Genomic DNA, 21,307 nt, shown 5'->3' with positions numbered 1-21,307 from the left:
AACCACTGGAAGATGCTGAATGAATAACCACAAGGAAGGAAAATAATTCTGTTACTGGCTATTACAGTAATTATGAAGTATATTTTGTTCAAAATAATAGATGACATTTTAAATTTAAGATAAGCATCAATATATTGTAATGATAATTTTGATTTATTAAGACAGCTTGTTATGTTTCACTTAAGAAATTGTGTAATTTATTTCATCTGGAGGAGGTGGGTTGGTTGATTGGTTTTAAAGTGTCTGTTCATCATCTAGGACATTTACTAGTCAGAAAAAATACCATTTACCAATACTTAGTGGATAACTATGGTCTGAATGTATATAAATGAAGAAATAATCTAAAATTGATGGATTCTGATTATAGGCAATCAGTATATTGCCTTTTGTGCGAATGGGGTTTTTTTCCTCACTATTTTATGGTTTGTGAATAAGGGGCATGATTCTTTTTCTTTTAATTTACACAGATGGCATAAAGCATGTTGGTAAAATCAAAATGAAAAGGAAAATAATGATCAGGGACTGCAAAAGATCCCCCCTACTCCCCCAGTTTCAGGAATTAATTTCTAAACATCATTTGCAGAATTACTCAACTCAGCTGGTCCCAGCTACCCACTCCCAAGAAATAACAGTACTCATGGCAAAACTCCCAGGAACAAGCTGAAAAGCTGCATCAGAATAGCAGATATGGCTTTTCTTGGGTGTCCTGCTTAGTAAAAATCTGCAGGCTTATATTCATGAATTCATTCTATTCTAGAATCTTAGATAAAGTGCATTTTCTTCTACTGCTATGACTCTTGCCTTTCTTAAACCAAGTTTATGGATTTTTTTTAATTGGTTTTTTTGTTTTGTTTGGTTAGTTGCTTTCTGGGAAGAGTTGGGTTGTTCTGTTTTCTGGAAATCTTGGTATTACAGATGCTCTTCACTGGAAACCATACTTTTTTATTGTTTTGTTTTAGGAATGGTCAGAAAAGATGGATCAGCTTGAAAAGGTTAGTTCATCTTTATTTTTGTCTCATTTTTGTTGGTCTCATCTCTAGGGTTTGGAAAACGTTTTATCCAGTAACCAACATACTGATTGCTATACCACCTCTTGGAAGCAGGACAGTTTATGATTAGGTACTGACTGGAAAAGCTCAGATCCTCCCCTTTTTTGGTGAATGTGCAGGATGTCTTTTGTTTGCCCCTCCTGATATACTCTGCACTCCTCCTCTCTTCCCTTTCTCTGCGTACCTGAACGCTGATAGAGACTGTATCAGCAGGGCTTAAAATGCCCTCTGGCATCCGGTTGGGTTCAGCCAGTGGGGAACCCTGAAAGAACCATGTGTGAAAGAAGATGTGGTCAGGATGTTTCTTCCCCCACCTTTCCCCATGTGGGGTCTCTTCTGCTTAGTTGCATCCCATGGCCAAAAGTCACAGTTTCAGTGGGACCTTTGGTTTGCCTTCTTGACATAGTTTTTCTCTCTCTGGGTTTCCTATAACCTCTTCATCTTTTTGCCCCTTTATGCCCAACTGTTACCAGCACATTATCTTTTGGGCCATATTACCCGTCCCACATTTTTGATAAGCCCTTTTATTAAACCATCCTCAAAATGCCTGATTTGAGTTGGCCATGTCTTTCCTGCTGTGGTTCTGATTGACACTGTGGTAATATTAGGAACACTTAAAGATGAAGCAGTGGGGAAGGAAGGCATTTCTCAAGGCTGAGCATTGAACATATATGAGAACCTGTTTGCTAGATGTAGATGAGGAAAATTGATTATTCTAGTACCATTGCTTGTATAACACCGTGCAGGTACCTGAAGTAATATATTCCTGGCTCCCACATATGAACAAGATGAAATTTCAAGTCTACAATTGGAAAAACATTTTAGTTTTAAAATAATCATTAGATCAACTATTTTTTTTCTATAAAACACCAAGTTAACTATTTACTTTCTGTTCTATAGAAATCCAATTATCAAGCTGAGAGAATACATTAACTTTTTTTGAGACAAGGGGTTGTTCTGTTACCCAGACTGGAAGTGGCACAATCACAGCTCAGTGCAGCCTCAACCTCCTGGGCTCAAATGATTTTCCCCCCTAGGCTTCCTGAGTAGCTGGGACTGCAGGCATGAGCCACAATGCCCAGCTAATTTTTTAAAAAATTTTAATAGAGATGAGGTCTCACTGTGTTGCCCAGGCTGGTCTTGAGCTCATAGACCAAAGTGATCCTCCTGCCTGGCGTCCCAAAGTGCTAGGATTACAGACATGAGCCACTGTGCCTGGCAACATTTTTATATAAGGAAAGAATTATAGAAAAGTCAAGTCCCAAGGAAACCTGTCCTTGAAAAAAAAAAAAAAAATCCTCAAACATATGTTATTAATGACAGTCTTCTTAAATATGGAGGTATGGGTTGGATTAAGGTTTTCTTGTCATAAAAGAAACTCTTAAAATTATGGCAATTGAAATTCTCAGTGAACTGTTTTTTTATCTTTTAAAATTTTGGTAAAGGGTATCCATATAGGGCTGAACCAACTAAAAAACCTACTTAGGTTCATAAGGTTCACAAAGGGAATTTTCTCTTTGTTTTGTTTTGTTCTTTTGAAGGAGAGGTTGGGGGAAATTTTTCTTTTTTTTTTTTTTTTTTGAGATGGAGTCTTACTCTGTCACCCAGGCTGGAGTGCAGTAGTACGATCTTGGTTCACTGCAAGCTCCGCCTCCTGGGTTTACTCCATTCTCCTGCCTCAGCCTCCCAAGTAACTGGGACTATAGGTGCCCGCCACCACACCTGGCTAATTTTTCTGTATTTTTAGTAGAGACAGAGTTTCACTGTGTTAGCCAGGATGGTCTCGATCTCCTGACCTCGTGATCTACCTGCCTCGGCCTCCCAAAGTGCTGGGATCACAGGTGTAAGAGGTTGAGGAAATTTTCTAGAGTAGGAAGTAGTAATGAGATACCTATATAGGTCTTTGAAGCCACTTTCATTGTTAAAGATGTTTGGGTTTTTTGGTTCTTTTTTTTTTTTTTTTTTTTTTTTTTTTTTTTTTTTTTTTTTTTTTTTGAGACGGAGTCTCGCTCTGTCGCCCAGGCTGGAGTGCAGTGGCCGGATCTCAGCTCACTGCAAGCTCCGCCTCCCGGGTTCATGCCATTCTCCTGCCTCAGCCTCCCGAGTAGCTGGGACTACAGGCGCCCGCCACCTCGCCCGGCTAGTTTTTTTGTAGTTTTAGTAGAGACGGGGTTTCACCGTGTTAGCCAGGATGGTCTCGATCTTCTGACCTCGTGATCCGCCCGTCTCGGCCTCCCAAAGTGCTGGGATTACAGGCTTGAGCCACCGCGCCCGGCCTCCTTTGGTTCTTTTTGTTTGTTTTTTCAGTCAAGAATTAGAAACTGCAACAGCAGGGTTAATCCTTAAAAGAGTCCTTTTTTCTTTTTTTTTTCTTTTTTTTTTTTTTTTTTTTGAGACATGGTCTCACCACGATGCACAGGCTGGAGTGCAGTGCAGTGGCACAGTCAAAGCTCACTGCAGCCTCGACTTCTTGGGCTCAGGTGATTCTCTTACATTACAAGCACATGCCACCATGCCGTTTCACCATGTTGCCCAGGCTGGTCTCCAACTCCTGCACTCAACCGATAGGCCCACCTTGGCCTTCCAAAGTGCTGGGATTAGAGGCAAGAGTCCACTGCTAGAAATGATCATTTAATAAATTGTAACCCGCTGACACCAGTCATGTCTAATTTTTTTTTTTTTTTTTTACTTGTTAACTGAAATCAGTTCTACATAACCCAGTGAAACCCCGTCTCTACTAAAAAAATACAAAAAACTAGCCGGGCGAGGTGGCGGGCGCCTGTAGTCCCAGCTACTCGGGAGGCTGAGGCAGGAGAATGGCGTGAACCCGGGAGGCGGAGCTTGCAGTGAGCAGAGATCCGGCCACTGCACTCCAGCCTGGGCGACAGAGCGAGACTCCATCTCAAAAAAAAAAAAAAAAAATAATAATAATAATAATAATAATAATAATAATCTATGTGCATTTAATTTTTTTCAGGCATTCAATCTTACTTGTTACTCGCGTTTTTCAGCCAGTTCACTGTGTCACTAAGAATAGACATGTAGGCTGGGCACGGTGGCTCACGCCTGTAATCCCAGCACTTTGGGAGGCCGAGGCGGACGGATCATGAGGTCAGGAGATCAAGACCATCCTGGCTAACACAGTGAAACCCCATCTCTACTAAAAATACAAAAAAAAAAATTAGCCAGGCGTGGTGGTGGGCGCCTGTAGTCCCAGCTACTCGAGAGGCTGAGGCAGGAGAATGGTGTGAACCTGCGAGGCAGAGCTTGCAGTGAGCCAAGATTGTGCCACTGCACTCCAGCCTGGGCGACAGAGCAAGACTCCATCTCAAAAACAAAACAAAACAAGAATAGATAGGTAAAATAAGCTTGGGCACAGTGGCTCACAACTGTAATCCCAGCACTATGGGAGGTGGAGGTGGGTGAATCACCTGAGGTTAGGAGTTCGAGACCAGCCTGGCAAACATGGCGAAACCTCATCTCTAAGTAGAAAAATTAGCCAGGCATGGTGTTGCACGCCTGTGGTCTCAGCTACTCGGGAAGCTGAGGCATGAGAATCACTTCAACCTGGGAGGTGGAGGCTACAGTGAGCCGAGATCACACCACTGCAAACCAACCTGGGCAACAGAGTGAGACTCTGTGTCAAAAAACAAACAACAACAACAAAATAATAGACACATAAAATATATATCTGGACTTGCTAAGTAGATGTAAGAACTTTAAAGTTCTACGTAGGCCATGCACAATGGCTCATATCTATCAGCACTTTGAGAGGCTGAGGCAGGAGAATGTCTTGAGGCCAGGAGTTCAAGATCAGCCTGGATAATAGAGCAAGATCCTGTCTCTACCAAAAAAAAAAAAAAGTTCTACGTAATTGTTGCTCTTATTCCCCTTTTTCACAATTATTTAAAACACATTTATTTTTAAATAAATAATTAAATTCTCTAAAGGATTTATTTAATTTAAGAATTTGTAAATAATGCCATATTTCTGTAATGCTTCCCATTATCATTGCATTATTATCCACTGGCATGAGATTTCCTGAAGATTTTCCTTTATTAAGAGTTCCACTTTCAGGCCGGGTGTGGTAGCTCATGTCTGTAATCTTAGCACTTTCGGAGGCCAAGGCGGGAGGATTGCTTGAGCCCAGGAGTTCAAGGCCAGCCTGGGCAACTAGTGAGACTCTGTCTCTAAAGATAAAAATTTTTAAAAAGAAAAGATTTTCACTTTCGTAATACAGATTTCTAATGATTTAGTTGCCTGAGTTGATGTCTTTCTTTCAAATAGGAGAAAATTATTCTGACAGCCCAGTTACAGGAAATGAAGAACCAGAGTATGAATCTTTTCCAAAGGAGAGATGAAATGGATGAATTAGAGGGCTTCCAGCAGCAGGAACTAAGTAAAATAAAGCACATGGTATGCATTTTTGTTTTAGTAGCTAAATACTGAATAGATGATTATTCACTCAGATTTTACTAGTCATCACTCTCTAATTGCTGATAAACATACACCACTAATATTTGATACTAATCATATTTGATATTAATCATATTTGTATGTTTTAAAATTTATTAAAATAGAAAACTTCTGTTTGAAATGTTCTCTTTTTCTGTTGTTGTTTTTGTGGGTTTTTTGTTTTTTTGTTTTTTTTAACTACTAGGTATATAAATCCTCTTATAAGCCCACAAAAATGTTATAAAAGTTTGGTTATTGGTCCACTTTTTTTTTTTTTTTTAATAGATGGAGTCTCACGGTGTTGCCCAGGCTGGAGTATAATAGCTACTCACAGGTGTGATCATAGCACACTGCAGCCTTAAACTCGTGGGCTCAAGCTCTCCTCCCACTTTAGCCTCCCAAATAACTGGGACTGTAAGCATTTACTATAGGTGTGTGCCACCACGCCTGACAAGTTTAGATTTTTTTTCTTTTTTTTTTTTTTTTTTTTTGTGTGTGTGTGTGTGTGTGTCACCTAGGCTGGAGTGCAGTGGCATGATGGTGGCTCACTGCAGCCTTGACCTCCAGGGCTCAAGGGATTCTTCCACCTAAGCCTCCCGAGTAGCTGGGACTACAGGCACACTACCATTCCCGGCTAATTTTTGTATATTTTGTAGAGATGATGTTTCACCATGTTACCCAGGCTGGTCTCAAACTCCTGGGCTCAAACGATATGCATGCCTCAGCATCCCAATATGGTGGGATTACAGGCATGAGCCACTGTACCCAGCCCAGATTTGTTTTTAAGTGTATTTTTCTTTTTTAATTTTTTTTTGTTTTTGAGACAGAGCCTGGCTCTGTCACCCAGGCTGGAGTGCAGTGGCATGATCTTGGCTAATTGCAACCTTCACCTCTGAGGTTCAAGTGATTCTCCTGCCTCAGCCTCCCAAGTAGCTGGGATTACAGGCACCCGCCACCATGCCCGGCTAATTTTTGTGTTTTTAGTAGAGACAGGGTTTTGCCATGTTAGCCATGGCAAACAGTTAGCTGGTCTCAAACTCCTGACCTCAAGTGATCCACCCGCCTCGGCCTCCCAGAGTGTTGGGATTACAGGCGTGAGCCACCTGCCCGGTCTTAAATGTATTTTTCTTAGCATAGCCCAATGAAACTTTATATTTTTGTGTCAGCTTTTAAAAAAAGAAGAAAGTCTAGGGAAAATGGAGCAAGAATTGGAGGCACGAACCAGAGAACTTAGTCGTACCCAGGAGGAGTTGATGAACTCCAACCAGATGTCATCAGACTTAAGCCAGAAGCTAGAAGAATTGCAGAGACACTACTCAACGCTGGAAGAGCAGAGGTTCTTGCTTGGTCTGTGGGGCCCTTGGGAAGAGGTGTTAGTGTAGTTCTGGCTATAGCCTGCTCACCTTTCCCCATTGTTCATTACACCATTTTCTGATTCCAGTGCTGGCAAAGGCTTCTGGACACACACTTACCTGCCTAGGACTTAGGCCCCACCCTACCTCCAACCCACTTGCCCCTTCAGCTGCTGAAACTCAGGACAGTTCCAGCCCTGCTGAGCAATTCAATGTGGTTTTAGTTTGTAAGGTATTATAGACTAAGGAGAGGCAGGTCAGGATTTCTTTCTTAAACTAGGATGGACTTTTTCTCCTTGGGCGCCTGCTTCAGAGAGAGCTGAGGCTTTTCCCATTGAAAACTGCATGTGGCTAATGATGCTTGTAGCCCTGACATAGAAAGAACCATTTGTATTTTTCCTACAGAAGACTGTATATTAGATGAGATATCCAAATTTGTTCATTGTCTGCTTTCTTTTGATGAAGAGATCATGTGGTAGCTTCAAAAACAGGTGCAGAAAGTAAGATCACAGCCCTGGAACAAAAGGAACAAGAGCTCCAAGCACTCATTCAGCAGCTTTCCATTGATTTGCAAAAGGTAAGTAGAGTATGAGGAGAAGACCTGGATTTCTAAGATTCATAAAAACTAGTTCTTTCAGATATTTCTGCCTAAGAGTGACTACTGAACATACATTTCTCATGCAGTCCACATGGCTCCCTTTCTTATTCTAGCCAGGCTGCACTCAGATGGAAATGGCCATACAATTGCTTAGCAGAAGTAGTCAGTATTTTCCTATCAGGAATTCTCAAATTATACCATTTGGTCAACTCAAATATGTCTCTTTTTTTTTCTTTTTTTTTTTCTTTTTTTTTCGAGACGGAGTCTTGCTCTTACTGCTCAGGGATTACAGGCGCCCGGCACTACACCTGGCTAATTTTTGTATTTTTAGTAAAGACGGGGTTTTACCATGTTGGCCAGGCTGGTCTCAAACTCCTGACCTCGTGATCCACCCACCTCGGCCTCCCGAAGTGCTGAGATTACAGGCATGAGCCACTGTGCCTGGCCTAACTCAAATATACCTTTAAGCACATAATGGACCTTGAGCATGAAAAATATAACAATAGTGGCTGACATGACCAGGGCTGTACCTTTGACATACTTGGCTGTAATCCAGTTTGTTCTATGGCACATAATCAAATGATGTCATTACAATTTGTTTTTTCATTTCATTGACATACATTTGTTTTCTTTCTACATTAGGGCTGTGCTAAACTCTGAGAATATAAAGATGAACAATAATATTACTGAATATAAAGTAGTGTTTCTTAGGCCCAGCACTGTGACTCAAGCCTGTAGTCCTAGTACTTTGGTAGATCAAGGCAGGAGGATCACATGAGGTCCTCCTCTTGACCCCATCTCTACCAAAAAAAAAAAAAATTAGCCAGTGTGGTAGTGTGCACCTGTAGTTCCAGCTGTTTGGGATCATGAGGTGGGAGGATCGCTTAAGCCCAGGAATTCAAGGCTGCAGTGGGCTATGAACATATCACAGCACTCCAGCCCAGGCAACAGAGCAAGACTGTCTTTAAATATAAAAATAAGGCTGGGTGTGGTGGCGTGTGCCTGTAATTCCAGCTACTTGGGAGGCTGAGCAGGAGTTTGAGTTAAACCTGGGAGGTGGAAGTTGCAAGTCAGCTGAGATTGCACCACTGCGTTGCAGCCTGTCTAGGTGACAGAGAGAGACTCTGTCTCAAAAAAATAATAATAAATAAATAGAAATAAAATAAAGTAGTATTTCCCAATGGCATATTTCTTATTGGCATTTTGAGTAGAACAACTTGTATTGTATGATCGTCCATTGCATTGCAGGAGATTTAGCATTCCTGGCCTCTGGGTTCTGAATGCCAATAGCATCCTTTAGTCACTGACATCCAGCCCTTCCCCTCACATCACAGAACCACCCCCCTGTTGGGCAGTGCCATCCACCCTACCCTCATCTTTTGAGAAATGCTGATCTCAAGTGAGACAGAGCCTTACAGCATAATTACAGTACAGTAAGATTTTATCAATAGAGGTCTGTATACCCCTTCTAGCTAAGTATTATCATACTTACAGATATCTAAGTGGAAACTAAGAGAGGTTATTGACCTTGTTCACAATTACACAGTAAGTGACAGAGTTGGATTCTAACCCGTCTTATTCCAAAACTCATGCTTATTGTACTGCACTTTGCTGCCTCACAATAAGGAGCACCCAGTAAATATATATATGAATGAATGACTGTGATACAAGCTTTCTACCCTCACCGAACTAAAAATCTCAGTACAGATATTGTTTTCCTTCAGAGGCTTACAGTTTCATTATAGAACTCAAACCTATTGTAATCACAAGAAAAGAAATGCTCAAACAAGAAGTCTCATGTAAATGAACTAGATTTTTATTTTTCTTTTTTTTTTGAGACACGGTCTTGCTCTTTCACCCAGGCTGGAGTGCAGTGGCATGAACGTCTCACTGTAGCCTCAGCCTCCCAGGCTGAAGTGATCCTTCCACCTCAGCCTCCCAAGTAGCTGGGACTACAGACACACGCCACTACAACAGGCTAATTTTTATTATTATTATTATTTGCAGAGATGGGGTTTTGCTACGTTGCCCAGGCTAGTCTCAAACTCCTGGGCTCAAGCAGTCCACCCGCCTCAGCCTCCCAAAGTGCTGGGATTACAGAGGGGAGCCACCACACTCAACCCTAGATTTTTCAAATACAAAATATATGCCATAGGGGAAGTACATTCCAGCTCAGGAGTCAAGGAAATCTTCCTAGAGGAACTGGAATGTCAAGGATCAGGAGGACAACAGGAGGCAGAAAAGGCAGAAGGTTAGAGAGTACATTTGGGGTCGTGGAAGAAGGGGGACAATAGACACACAACTTTGGTTTTTGTATTTTGTTTTTTTCTGAGACAGGGTTTCACTTTGTCACCCAGGCTGGAGTGCAGTGGCGTGATGTTGGCTCACTGCAACCTCCACCTCCTGGGCTCAAGCAATCCTCCCGTCTCAGCCTCCTGAATGGTAGGGACTACAGGCACATGTAACCATGCCCGGCTAATTTTTGTATTTTTAGTAGGGACAGGATTTTACCATGTAGGCCAGGCTGGTCTTGAACTCCTGGCCTCAAGTGATCTGCCCACCTCGGCCCTCAAAGTGCTGGGATTATAGGCACCTGGCCACAACTTTGATATTCAAGGGACCCTTTGATGTCAATTAGAACCATCTGTTGTTTTTTTTTTTTATTTTATTTTATTTTATTTTATTTTATTATTATTATTTTTTAATTTATTTATTATTATTAAACTTCAAGTTGTAGGGTACATGTGCACAACGTGCAGGTTTGCTACATATGTATACTTGTGCCATGTTGGTGTGCTGCACCCATCAACTCGTCATTTACATCAGGTATAACTCCCAATGCAATCCCTCCCCCCTCCCCCCTCCCCATGATAGGCCCCGGTGAATGTTCCCCTTCCCGAGTCCAAGTGATCTCATTGTTCAGTTCCCACCTACGAGTGAGAACACCATCTGTTGTTTTTATAATTGGAAAAATGGGGCTCAGGGAAGTCCAGATTGTGGTCACAGTAAGTTTCTTCATTCATGCTAGAAAGATTAGTTAAGCCTTACTATGTGCTGGGCTCTGTGCTGAGTGTTCATAATATTGTGGTGAGCAAAATAGATACAGTTCTTGCCTTTGTAATGCTTATAGTCTAGAAGGGAAGTCAGACATTAATCAGTAATCACATATATAATTACTAACTGTGATGAGTGTTCCGAAAGAAAACTACGAGATGTTGTGAGATCCTATTGATATCAGGTCAGATCCAGCCTTGGAGCTGTAGAACACTTAAGGAAGTAACACTTGATGCAGTGCTCAGGCTGGAGAGAAAGGGATGATGAGAGAGAATTTCAGGCAGGGAACAGCATGAACAAAAACTCTGAGGCAAATAAAAGGATTAGCACATTCAAGGAACTAGAAGAAAGCCAGTGACATACAGAATAAGAGAGAATAACAGATTACTCTGGCCGTTAGGAGACTGAGAGGGTCTTCCACTCAGGAAGCTTTTGCAGTTGTTTGACCATAAGATGATGGAGGCTTTGACAAGTGTGGTGGTGAAGATAATAGTGGGTAGACAAATGTAAGAAATATTGACAGACTTACTAATATAACAGATATGGGAGGAGAGGAAGACAAAAGTCTGTATTTTTATGGGTGATTTATTGGCTTCTGGCTTGGGCAACAGATGGGCCGGTATTGTGTGAAGATTGTTAATTTGGAATTCACTTTTTTCTTGTCTTTACTGAGTATATATAAAATCATATTTATAAAATATGAGTACAATAAAAAGTATAACAAGGCAATGAGCCCTCTGAGCTATCCCTCAGGTTAAGAAAAAGAACAATGTGTTTATCTTTGAGGTTCCCTCTGTGCCCTTCACTATTCCATCCCATTTCTTTTTCCTTTGGAAGTAAGTACTATCCAGAGATTGCTTCACTGTCTGCTTTGCTTTCTAATGTTGTCAGTTTTATCCCTAAACAATATCTTCTTTAGTTTTCCATGCTTATTAATGTTGTATAAATGAAGTCATTCTGGCTTTTTTTGCTGCGTCTACTGCGAGAATGAAGACCATTCTCAGCAATCAGACTGTCGACATTCCAGAAACTGTCGACATTACTCTGAAGGGATGCACAGTTATCGTGAAGGGCCCCAGAGGAACCCTGCGGAGGGACTTCAATCACATCAATGTAGAACTCAGTCTTCTTGGAAAGAAAAAAAAGAGGCTTCGGGTTGACAAATGGTGGGGTAACAGAAAGGAACTGGCTACCGTTCGGACTATTTGTAGTCATGTACAGAACATGATCAAGGGTGTTACACTGGGCTTCTGTTACAAGATGAGGTCTGTGTATGCTCACTTCCCCGTCAACGTCATTATCCAGGAGAATGGGTCTCTTGTCGAAGTCCAAAATTTCTTGGGTGAAAAATACATCCGCAGGGTTCGGATGAGACCAGGTGTTGCTCGTTCAGTATCTCAAGCCCAGAAAGATGAATTAATCCTTGAAGGAAATGACATTGAACTTGTTTCAAATTCAGTGGCTTTGATTCAGCAAGCCACAACAGTTAAAAACAAGGATATCAGGAAATTTTTGGATGGTATCTATGTCTCTGAAAAAGGAACTGTTCAGCAGGCTGATGAATGAGATCTAAGAGTTATCCAGCTACAGAAAGAAGATGCCAGATGACTCCTAAGACCTACTTGTGATATTTAAATGATGCAATAAAAGACCTGTTGATTTGGAGCTTCTTAAAAAAAAAAAAAAAAAAATGAAGTCATTCTGTAGGTATTTTTCTAAACTTATTTTTTATGCTCAACATTGTGCTCCCGGAAAACATTCATATGATACCTGGAGCTCTAATTTATTTTTTCTCAATTATATGGTAATATAGTAGGGACATATCAAAATTTAAATTTTTGTCGCTGGTGGGTTTTTTTTGTTTTGTTTTTTGTTTTTGTTTTTGTTTTTGAGACAGGGTCTCACTCTGTCACCCAGGCTGGAGTGCAGTGGTGCAATCATGGCTCACTGCAGCCTCAAATTCCTGGGCTTAAGTGATCCTCCCACGTCAGCCTCCCATATATCGGGGACTGCAGGCTCACACCACCACACCTGGCTAATTAAAAAAATTTTTTTTTAGAGACAAGGTCTCACTATGTTGTCCAGGCTGGTTTTGAATTCCAGGGTGCAAGCGATCCTCCTGCCTCAGCCTCCCCAAAGTCCTGGGATTACAGGCATGAGCCACTTTGCCTGGCTGTGTGAAGATTTTTAATTACTGAATAGATTTATTTAATAGTAATTCTAAGTTTTATATTTCTTCCTAAGTTTTTGTTAATTTAAATTTTTCTACATAATTGTTCATTTGCTATAAGTTTAATGTTTTGGCATTGTATTTCTTGTATTCTTCTTTTAGTTACTGCCCTATCTTCATTCATGGTAGTATTTATGCATTTTCTATTTTTTTCTAGTTTATTCGTACCAGATGTCTGTCAGTTTGGGAACAAAATTTTACTTTAATTCTTTTCATTTTGTTTTTATTTAACCCACAATGTTCAGAATTACACATTTTTTACTCTATTAGATAGCAGTTCCTCAACTGTAGCCATTATCTTTCCACTTCCCAATTTATGTTCTTCCTAACCTGTATTGCACTTAACATATTTTCATGAAATTCACCTTACTTTTTTTTTTTTTTTACTTAAATAAGTACATTCATTCATTCATTCATTCATTCATTTTGAGACAGAATCTCGCTCTGTCGCCCAGGCTGGAGTGTATGTGATCTTGGCTCACTGCAACCTCCGCCTCCCATGTTCAAGTGATTCTCCTGCCTCAGCCTCCCTAGTAGCTGGGACTATAGGCACATGCCACCATGCGCAGCTAATTTTTGTATTTTTAGTAGAGACAGGGTTTCATCATATTGGTCAGGCTGGTCTTGAACTCCTGACCTCATGATCTGCGTGCCTCGGCCTTCCAAAGTACTGGGATTACAGGCGTGAGCCACCGTACCCAGCCACTTTATTTATTTTATTTATGTATTTATTTATTTATTTTTGAGACGAAGCTTTGCTGTTGATGCCCAGGCTGGAGTGCAATGGCACGATCTCGGCTCACTGCAGCCTCAAAGTTTTTTGTTTTCAGTTTTTTTACTTTTGTAGAGAGAGGATCTCCCTCTGTTACCTGGGCTGGTTTTGATCTCCTGGCTTTAAGCAAGCCTCCTGCATCAGCCTCTCACAGTGCTGGGATTACAAGCATAAGCCACTGGTCTTGCTGCAACAAATACATTTATAATGAAGGAAAAAAGGCATGTTAGGAGAACAGAAAGGATAGGTAAGTGGTTAGCACTTAGGGAGGAAGTGGAAACAGTGCTAGATGAGATTGGGAAGGTATGCAGGGCCAGTTGTATAGAGTAAATAGTGAACATGAAATTCCATAAATAATCATTAGTGAATATTTAACAAGAATAGCTGAGCATTTACCCTGAGCTCAGTATTCAAGTGTTTTACAGTTAGGGACTCATCGAGTCCTCACAACTACCCTTTGGTTAGACATTGTTTTCCTATTTTACAGGTGATAGTAATGAGCATCTGACATCAAAGGCTAAATTATTTTTCAAGACCATACAGCTGGAGTCAATGACAGAGCCAGGATTCAGACTCATGTCTGTCTGAATCAAGTGACCACACACCCAGAATTGATGCAGTCCATATTCTTGGACTATAACTGTGAGGCGCAGACTTGGTAGGGAGTAGGTGAAGAGGGTGATCATTAGGAAAGGGGCAGGTTTGGTGTCAGGGAGTATGACTTGGTAGGTGTTCCCATAGTCCACATGAGGTGTAAGAGGGCCTGAAGTAAATCAGCCAGCCTGGAGAAGGAGGTTGCACATCAATATGTTGCACAAGAGGCATAAATGGAACTTGGCCACTGATTCTTTTTCTGTCCCTAACTTTGCCTAACACAGTGACCTGTGTAAGATGTGTTGTTTCGGTTTTAACTGGAAAGGATCATCTATACCTCTTGAATTCAGATTGATGTATAGGAGAACAAATGCAGGGTTTAGATCCGGAAGACCTGGGTTTAAATCCTTAATCTGTCGCTAATAGGTATGTGCATTTGGGCTAGTCCCTAAGCTTCAATTTCCTTGTAAATGGATGTGGTAAATAGTGTTTGTAAAGACTAGACATAACAGAAAGTGCTTGCAGTGTTCACTTGACCCTATATGTCTGTCTTTACACTATTACCACACTGTCTTGATCAATGTCACTTTAGAGTTGAAATTGGGTAATGTTAGTTCTCCAACTCTTACATCAACCGTTATTCTTTTTCTTTTTTTTTTTTTTTTTTTGTGGTATGGAGTGTTGCTCTGTTGCCCAGGCTGGAGTGCAGTGGCGCTATCTCGGCTCACTGCAAGCTCCACCTCCCAGGTTCAAGCCATTCTCCCGCCTTAGCCTCCCGAGTAGCTGGGACTACAGGTGCCCGCCGCCACGCCCAGCTAACTTTGTTTTTGTATTTTTAGTAGAGATGAGGTTTCACCATGTTAGCCAGGATGGTCTTGATCTCCTGACCTCGTGATCCACCCACCTCAGCCTCCCAAAGTGCAGGGATGACAGGTGTGAGCCACTGCACCTAGCCTACAGTTATGCTTTTTCAAGATTGCTGCTGCAATCTTGTTATAGCTGCTGCTGCTATATTATAGTTATTACTATTGCTAGTATTAACATTATTAATAAGAGACCCATAAAGATGGGTTAACATGGCCAAAACTTTTTTTTTTCCCTATCAAACTCACCTTCTCTCCTGTGTTATCTGCCTTGCATGATGTTACCATTTGCCCAGGTGGCTGAGTCACAGACCTAGGAGTTGTGTTCAGCTGTTCTTTCCTCCTCACCCAACCTCTAGCCTTGCAGGACTTGTCTGTTACCTCTTTGCATGTGCTGCCCTTTGTGCAGAATGCTTGTTCTTCTTCCACCCTCTTTCACCTGGACTTGCCCATTCAGGAGGCCTGATCTGATTCTCCCAGTTAATCCCTCTTGCATCTGATATCTCATAGCCCCGTGTATGTCCCTCTGTTGAAGCACAATTGTATTGTTTTGTAATTAGTTTTGTGTCTGTCTCCACCACCAGCCTCCATGCTGGAATTATGTCTGATTATATCCTCAGAAAACAGCAGATAGAGTTGAGGCTTGATGAAAGCTTATTGAATTGTGGGGTCATAAATCTACTCTTCAGACTTCCCCTCCACTATCTCTGTTGTCCACCTGTGAGAATTCAGAATGACAAATATTTCTTCCCAAAACCCTTCAGCCTGGTTGCTGCATCTTATTCTGAGGAGAGATTAGCCAAGTTACAACTGAACATGAAAGTTTATGGCTTGAGATGGAGCAACAGAAGTGTAAGATAAGGGAATTTGAGGGAACAGAGTATATGTAAAGAGGTACAAGTCTTCACAGTGAGATTTTTGTTGCCATACAATCTTTTCTGGGGAAGAATGGGCATCCTTAATGGGGAGGTAAGAACTCATGTATTCAAAGCAGGTAAGAACTCTGCTTTGACATTGAACAGTGATATGGTTAGGCTCTGTGTCCCCACCCAAATCTCATCTCAAATTGTAATCCCCACATGTCAAGGGAGGGACCTGGTGGGAGGTGATTGGATCATGGAGGCAGATTTCTCCCTTGCTGTTCTTGTGATAGTGAGTGAGTTCTCATGAGACCTGATGGTTTTATAGTATGGCACTTCCCCCCTCGCTTGCTTTCTCTATCCTGCCACCATGTAAGACGTACCTTGCTTCCCCTTCTTCTGCCATGCTTTTAAGTTTCATGAGGCCTCCCAGCCATGTGGAACTGTGAGTCAGTTAAACTTCTTTCCTTTATAAATTACCCAGTCTCAGGTATTCTTTATAACAGTGTGAGAATGGACTAATACAAGCAGCAGTTGAAGATTAGTAGTAGTAAAAGGAACCAAGTTAGTCCCAACCTGGCACTATCACCACTACCATCATAGCTAAAGAGATAGACTGGCAGGGTGCAGTGGCTCACACCTGTAATCCTAGCACTTTGTTAGGCCGAGGCAGATGAATCATGAGATCAGGAGATCAAGACCATCCTGGCTAACATGGTGAAACCCTGTCTCTACTAAAAATACAAAAAATTAGCCGGGCCTGGTGGCAGGCGCCTGTAGTCCTAGCTACTCGGGAGGCTGACGCAGGAGAATGGCATGAACCTGAGAGGCGGAGGTTGCAGTGAGCCGAGATTGTGCCACTGCACTCCAGCCTAGGCTACAGAACGACACTCTTGTCTCAAAAAAAAGAGAGAGACTGAAACAAAATGGGCAGCTGTTGGTCTAGAGCCAAGGTGCGAGAGGCATGGCAGCTCTGCTGTGGTCCCTGTGCTGTGAGCCAGGTGAATCTCATCATTTCAGAAGTTCTCTCTTTAGCCTTTAAGCCACTACATCAGCACTATCACTGCTTTATCCAGCCCCTCAGCTTTCAGGAGCATTGTTCCATAGGTCATTGCAGGGCAGGCTAGGTGCTTCTTGGGTGGAGTTAGTTCTGCTGCCTCTACCAGGTAAGTAATTCCTTTGTTCCAGACCGTCAGTTGTTTAATTGGAAAGAGTGTTTGCTTCTTGTTGCACTGGTCTGAGCTGGATCCCTGAGTTTTGCCAGGTTCTAATCTTGCATTTTCTGTGTCCCATTTTCAGGGAAGATCTCTTAGCTGTTTGTTCTTCTAGGATACAGTTGAGGACAGAATTGCAGGAAAATGTGATGGCCCAAGAGAAAGCAGGAAGGAAGGAAGAGAGGACTTACAGTATAAAGTGATCTCTGCTTTCACCTGCAGGTCACTGCTGAAATTCAAGAGAAAGAAGACATTATCATACATTTGCAAGAGAAGGTCGCATCCTTGGAGAAGAGACTAGAACAGAACTTATCAGGAGAAGAACATGTGCAAGAACTCCTGAAAGAGGTAACTTCTGTTCTCTTTGGACTGTCTGGTGTTAGAAAGGCAGGGTTGATTCTGGTGACTTCACAAACCCTAGAGTTTCAGAGCTGTAGGGCCAGCAAACAGCATGGTAACAAGAGAACTGTCTCCAACTTTGGCTTGTCCTGCTTACATTAGAAAGAGCCTTATGTCCCCTGTGGGTGACATGCTTTTCTCAGGGAAAGGGAGAGCTGTATTCAGAGATATATACAAACAGATAGCATCTCATCACCAATAAACCACACCTAGTGATTTCCGCCACTTGGGCTGCCTTGTCTTTCTGCACTGCCTTCTTCCCCACCATTTTGTACTCTGCAGTGGCCAAGGAAAATAGCTACATCTACCCCTTGGCATGAGCAAGAATTACCTTGGGCAGCATTCTCTCCTTCCTGAGGGAGGCTATTGTGCAGACTGGCCTCTTGCCCAGTGGTGCGGGTGAACTTTCTTATCAGGCTTAGCTTTTGTCTGCACACGTTTGCTCTTCCCTCTCTTTCTGTTCCAATGCACACCATGACAAAGGTGGCAAAGCCAAGGCCTTGGGGCTCCTCCTAGATTAGACCCTCCCTTTCTTTCTTCAGTCAGTTTCAACTAAATACCTCCATCTCCACTGCCACTGGTTGTACTTCAGGATTTCCAGCAAATCTAGCTTAGTCTATATTAGAAGTCTCCAGATTGGCCTACCCAGCATCAGTCTCTCTTCCTTCACCCTCTGACACAGTCTTCCATGCTTACTGCCAAACTGATCCGCCTAATCAGCCCTGGTGACCATATCACTCTCTTAAACATCTTCTACAATTCCCTTCAACAGTCTACAGTAAATGTAATGTGGGTTCTAGGGAGTAAATTGATTTCTAGAATCAGACTGCCCATGTTTGTATTTTGCCTCTTCTACTTACTAGCTGTGACTTAGAGCAGCAGTCCCCAACCCTTTTGGCACCAGGGACTGGTTTCATGGAAGACGGTTTTTCCACAGATGGGGTCAGGTAGGGGAGGGTGAGGGGGTGGTTTCAGAATGAAACTGTTCAACCTCAGATCATCATGATCTTTAGATTCTCATAAGGAGCGTGCAACCTGGATCCCTCACATGCGCAGTTCACGATAGGGTTCACACTGCTATCTAACACTACCACTGCTCTGACTGGAGGCGGATCTCAGGCGGTAATGCTTACTCACTGCTCACCTCCTCCTGTGCAGCCTGGTTCCTAACAGGCCACAGGGTCTGTGGCCCAAGGGTTGGGGACACCTGACTTAGAGCAAGTAATTTAATCTCTTTGTGTTTGTTTCTTCCCCAGTAAAATTGGTTTTATTATACTACTAAACTCAGAATTGTTGTTTGGGTTAAATAAGTTACAATATGTAAAGTGCTTAGAATGATAACTGGAACATAGTTGGGTCTCATATATGTCAGCTGTTACCATGATCAATATTATTATTGTGCCATCATCATTAGTATACAGTTTAATGTGCATAAAAATTACTTGGGAAGTTTGTTTAAAGTATATATCTCTAGGCCAGGTGTGGTGGCTCACACCTGTAATACCAGCACTGCCTGAGGTCAGGAGTTCAAGATCAGCCTGGCCAACATGGCAAAACCCCGCCTCTATTAAAAATACAAAAATTAGGCCAGGTGCGGTGGCTCACGCCTATAATCCCAGCACTTTGGGAGGCCGAGGTGGGCGGATCACAAGGTCAGATTGAGCCAGATGGAGATTGAGACCATCCTGGCCAATATAGTGAAAGCCCGTCTCTACTAAAAATACAAAAATTAGCTGGGCGTGGTGGCACATGCCTGTAGTCCCAGCTACTCGGGAGGCTGAGGCAGGAGAATTGCTTGAACCTGGGAGGCGGAGGTTGCAGTGAGCCAAGATCATGCCACTGCACTGCAGCCTGGTGACAGAGCGAGACTCTGTCTCAAAAAAAAAAAAAAAAAAAAAAATTAGCTGGGCATGGTGGCAGGTGCCTGTAATTCCAGCTACTCAGGAGGCTGAAGCAGGAGAATCGCTTGAACCCAGGAGGCAGAGATTGCAGTGAGCCAAGATCGCACCACTACTTTCCACCCTTAGTGACAAGAGCGAAATTCCATCTCAAAAATAATAAATAAGTAAATAGATAAAGTATATATCTCTGGCCCTACCCTCAGAAATTCTGATTTCCTTAGGCTTGGAGCAAGGCCTCAAATCTGTACAACTAGCTGAGATTAACAACTATCTCAGTAACAGCTATCTCAGCTAAGTCTAATGCCAGCATTTAGAACTTCTACATTTTGTTTTCTTTCTTTCTTTCTTTCTTTTTTTGAGATGGAGTCTCACTCTGTTGCCCAGGCTAGAGTGCAGTGGCGTGATCTCAGCTTACTACAATCTCCGCTTCCCAGGTTCAAGCAATTTTCCTGCCTCAGCCTCCCAAGTAGCTGGGACTACAGGTGCACACCACCACACCCGGCTAATTTTTTATTTTTAGTGGAGACAGGGTTTCACCATGTTGGGCAGACTGGTCTCAAACTCCTGACCTCGTGATCTGCCCACCTCGGCCTCCCAAAGTGCTGGGATTACAGGTGTGAGCCACCGCTCGTGGTCCCTTTTTTTTTTTTTTTTTTTTAAGATAGAATCTCACTCTGTCACCCAGACTGGAGTTCAGTGGTGCAATCTCCACTCACTGCAACCTCCACTTCCTGGGTTCAAGCAATTCTCTTGCCTCAGCCTTCTGAGTAGCTGGGATTACAGGTACCCACCATCACATCCAGCTAATTTTTTTTGTATTTTTAGTAGAGATGGGATTCCATCATGTTAGCCAGGCTGGTCTCAAACTCCTGACTTCAAGTGATCTGCCTGCCTCGGCCTCCCGAAGTGCTGGGATTACAGGTGTGAGCCACCACACCCGGCCTAGAATTTCTACTTTGAAAAATGTTGCTTACAGAATCAAGTTCTAACTCCTTTTTGCATTCAAAAGCTTCTCATGAGCTGGCCCTTTTGCCTTTCTTTCTGGTCTTGTTTTTTGACCTAAACCCATCATCACTTTGGCTTCTGAGGAGTTGTAGTTCCCTCAGTGTAGCAGGCTGTTCACATCGCCGTTGGTCATCCCCCTGCCTGGGAGGCTCCCCGAGCCCTAGCCACCTTGTGAATTCTAAAGCCGCCTACCTGCCCTGTGGCAGGGAGTATCTCCCACCCCATGCTTCTTCCTCTTTGTGGACACTTACTGTACTCTTTTGTGTAATTTTTTTATTAGTCTTTTGTTCCAGCCTCAAAGGACTATTTCAAATTTACCTGTGTGTACTTTATGATATGTGAATTATATCTCAATTAGCTGAATTTTTAAAAATGTATTTAAGTCTCTTGTGCCTAGCACAAATCATAGTATGTTGTAGATAATCTGTAAATATTTATTCAATTGAGGAATGACAGTCTTCTTTTACTCTTCTTTCAACTTACAGAAACCACTTGCTGAGCAGAATTTGGAGGATACCAGACAACAGCTCTTGGCAGCCAGAAGCAGCCAGGCCAAGGCCATTAACGCCCTGGAGACTCGGGTACTGACCTTACTTCTGGTGTTTCCTAAGTTTGGGTGGTAACCTGGCTGAATGGCAACATGGTGTGACTGAGAATCTTCTTGGTCAGAGTTTTTCCACTGGAAGGGATTATTTTTGGATCTTACCTATACAGGGATGAGTTAGTCATTTTCTTCATCCTTGTCACATTACCATGATTGAGTTATATGTTTATACCCTTTTATCCCCATTGGCCTCCCTCCCATAGGATACCATTCCATTGTGGTTCATATAGATGCTTTTTTTGTTGGGTTGCCTTAGAATATGTAGCACTGGCTTTTTAATTTCTGTAAATGATACAGCTATGGGTATGGTTTCTCTGTTAGTTTTAGCTGCCTCAACTTCTGTCTGTACCCACTTCA

General features: G+C 42.3%; 1 protein-coding gene and 1 pseudogene across 6 annotated transcripts in view; both read left to right on the top strand.

Annotated features, from left to right (window-relative positions):
- GOLGA1 (golgin A1) overlaps window positions 1-21,307 on the top strand; it is a 65,963-nt gene that overhangs the window by 14,081 nt on the left and 30,575 nt on the right. For 4 of the 5 annotated variants that reach the window (XM_037994085.2, XM_008006261.3, XM_037994084.2 and 1 more), the window contains exons 7-12: window positions 960-992; window positions 5,337-5,465; window positions 6,671-6,840; window positions 7,322-7,433; window positions 17,264-17,389; window positions 20,832-20,927. In XM_037994085.2, coding sequence (XP_037850013.1) covers window positions 960-992; window positions 5,337-5,465; window positions 6,671-6,840; window positions 7,322-7,433; window positions 17,264-17,389; window positions 20,832-20,927 — 666 coding nt within the window. The remainder of the gene's footprint in view (window positions 1-959; window positions 993-5,336; window positions 5,466-6,670; window positions 6,841-7,321; window positions 7,434-17,263; window positions 17,390-20,831; window positions 20,928-21,307) is intronic. The other variant, XM_037994087.2, reaches the window with a different exon arrangement.
- On the top strand, window positions 11,464-12,173 carry LOC103239878 (large ribosomal subunit protein uL6 pseudogene; annotated as a pseudogene). The gene has a single exon (XR_012094880.1). The product of XR_012094880.1 is annotated as a large ribosomal subunit protein uL6 pseudogene (transcript).

This window comes from Chlorocebus sabaeus, chromosome 12, assembly GCF_047675955.1.
Source record: "Chlorocebus sabaeus isolate Y175 chromosome 12, mChlSab1.0.hap1, whole genome shotgun sequence".
In the NCBI taxonomy this organism is placed as follows: Eukaryota; Metazoa; Chordata; class Mammalia; order Primates; family Cercopithecidae; genus Chlorocebus; species Chlorocebus sabaeus.
This window is presented reverse-complemented; position numbering and strand designations above follow the sequence as displayed.